Here is a 1335-nt window from a genome sequence, read left to right as displayed (position 1 = left end):
GGTTGGTTGGTGGTAACAGTCCCTGCAGTGGTAGAGTGGAGGTTCTTCATGATGGTCAGTGGGGAACAGTGTGTGATGATGACTGGGATATGACTGATGCTAAAGTGGTGTGTAGAGAGCTGGGATGTGGAGAGGCTGTAGAGGCTCTGGGTGAGGCTCACTTTGGACCAGGATCAGGACCAATCTGGATGGATGATGTGGCCTGTACTGAATCAGAGTCTACACTGAAGAACTGTGCATCAGGAGGATGGGGTGTTAGTGACTGTAGTCATACTGAAGATGCTGGAGTCAAATGCTTAGGTAAGACAGTCTAATTTCTTTAAATGTTTTATTATAAAAAATTATTTAAAGGAACTGATGTTTATCTCAATAATTAATTAATTAGCATCACACATTTTGTTATATTGATATTTACTTATGTAATATAAACACAGGTCGCCACCCCAGACTCGTTAATGGATTTCACCTGTGTTCTGGGAGATTAGAAATTCTTCAGGGGAACACATGGTACACAGTGTGTGCCGCTGCCTTTGACCAGCAGGATGCAGAGGTTGTGTGTAGAGAGCTGAACTGTGGGGCTCCTGTACAGGTGCTGGGAGCAGCTGCTTTTGGCAAAGGAGACGCTCAGATGTGGACACATAAGATTCAGTGCAGAGGAGATGAATCACACATTCGACGCTGTTCATTGTCAACTTCGATTCAGTGCAGATGAGACGAATCACACATGCGACGCTGTTCATTGTCAACTTCAGCTCAAATAAGCTGTACCCATGATAATGACATAGGACTGATATGTTCTGGTAAAATATTTACCCTCTTTTTAAAGAATCCAGTTCCAACTGTTGAAAACTAAAACTAATTAGATTGATCAATACCACACTCTGACATATTTGACCATATTAATCAGAGATTAGAACACAGAATTACTCAGATTATCTCTGTTCTCTTGTTTTTTTGTTTTTTATTATTTTTTTTGTATTTGATTTCAGTAAGAACTGTGTTGTCTGTCCAGGTTACACTGATCTTAGGATGGTAAATGGCCTTAGTCAACTGGATTATGCTTTATTTATATTCTCTCTCTTCTTTATTTAGGTTACACTGATCTCAGACTAGAAAACGGTTCAGACTCTTGTTCTGGAAGAGTGGAGCTTCAGTTTCTCAATGAGTGGGGAACAGTGTGTGATGCATGCTGGGAAATGAGAGCTGCCAGTATCCTCTGTAAACAGCTGAATTGTGGGATTGCTGTGTCTGTTGTGGGATCAGACTGGTTTGGAGAGGGAATTGGTGAAATCTGGGCTGATGTGTTTGATTGTGACGGGAATGAAACAAAACTCT

General features: G+C 41.2%; 1 protein-coding gene across 1 annotated transcript; it reads left to right on the top strand.

The window, feature by feature from the left end:
- Positions 1-6: 6 nt before the first annotated feature.
- Positions 7-712, top strand: LOC107694793 (scavenger receptor cysteine-rich domain-containing protein SCART1-like). The gene is made up of 2 exons (XM_016494485.1): positions 7-300; positions 435-712. Exons 1-2 carry the CDS (start codon positions 90-92, stop codon positions 710-712), a joined length of 489 nt encoding a protein of 162 aa, XP_016349971.1. The 5' UTR covers positions 7-89.
- The last annotated feature ends 623 nt before the right edge of the window (positions 713-1335 follow it).

This window comes from Sinocyclocheilus anshuiensis, unplaced genomic scaffold, assembly GCF_001515605.1.
Source record: "Sinocyclocheilus anshuiensis isolate Anshui unplaced genomic scaffold, SAMN03320099.WGS_v1.1 scaffold18964, whole genome shotgun sequence".
NCBI lineage: Eukaryota > Metazoa > Chordata > Actinopteri > Cypriniformes > Cyprinidae > Sinocyclocheilus > Sinocyclocheilus anshuiensis.
Note: the sequence above shows the minus strand (reverse complement) of the source record. Positions and strands in the feature narration are given on the sequence as shown.

What these genes read in the sequence shown, in the direction of transcription:
- LOC107694793 (XM_016494485.1), top strand. Translation starts at nt 90, where the DNA reads ATGACTGATGCTAAAGTGGTGTGTAGAGAGCTGGGATGTGGAGAGGCT. An exon ending in TGCTGGAGTCAAATGCTTAG is followed by an intron (nt 301 to 434) that starts GTAAGACAGTCT and finishes ATATAAACACAG; the next exon opens with GTCGCCACCCCAGACTCGTT.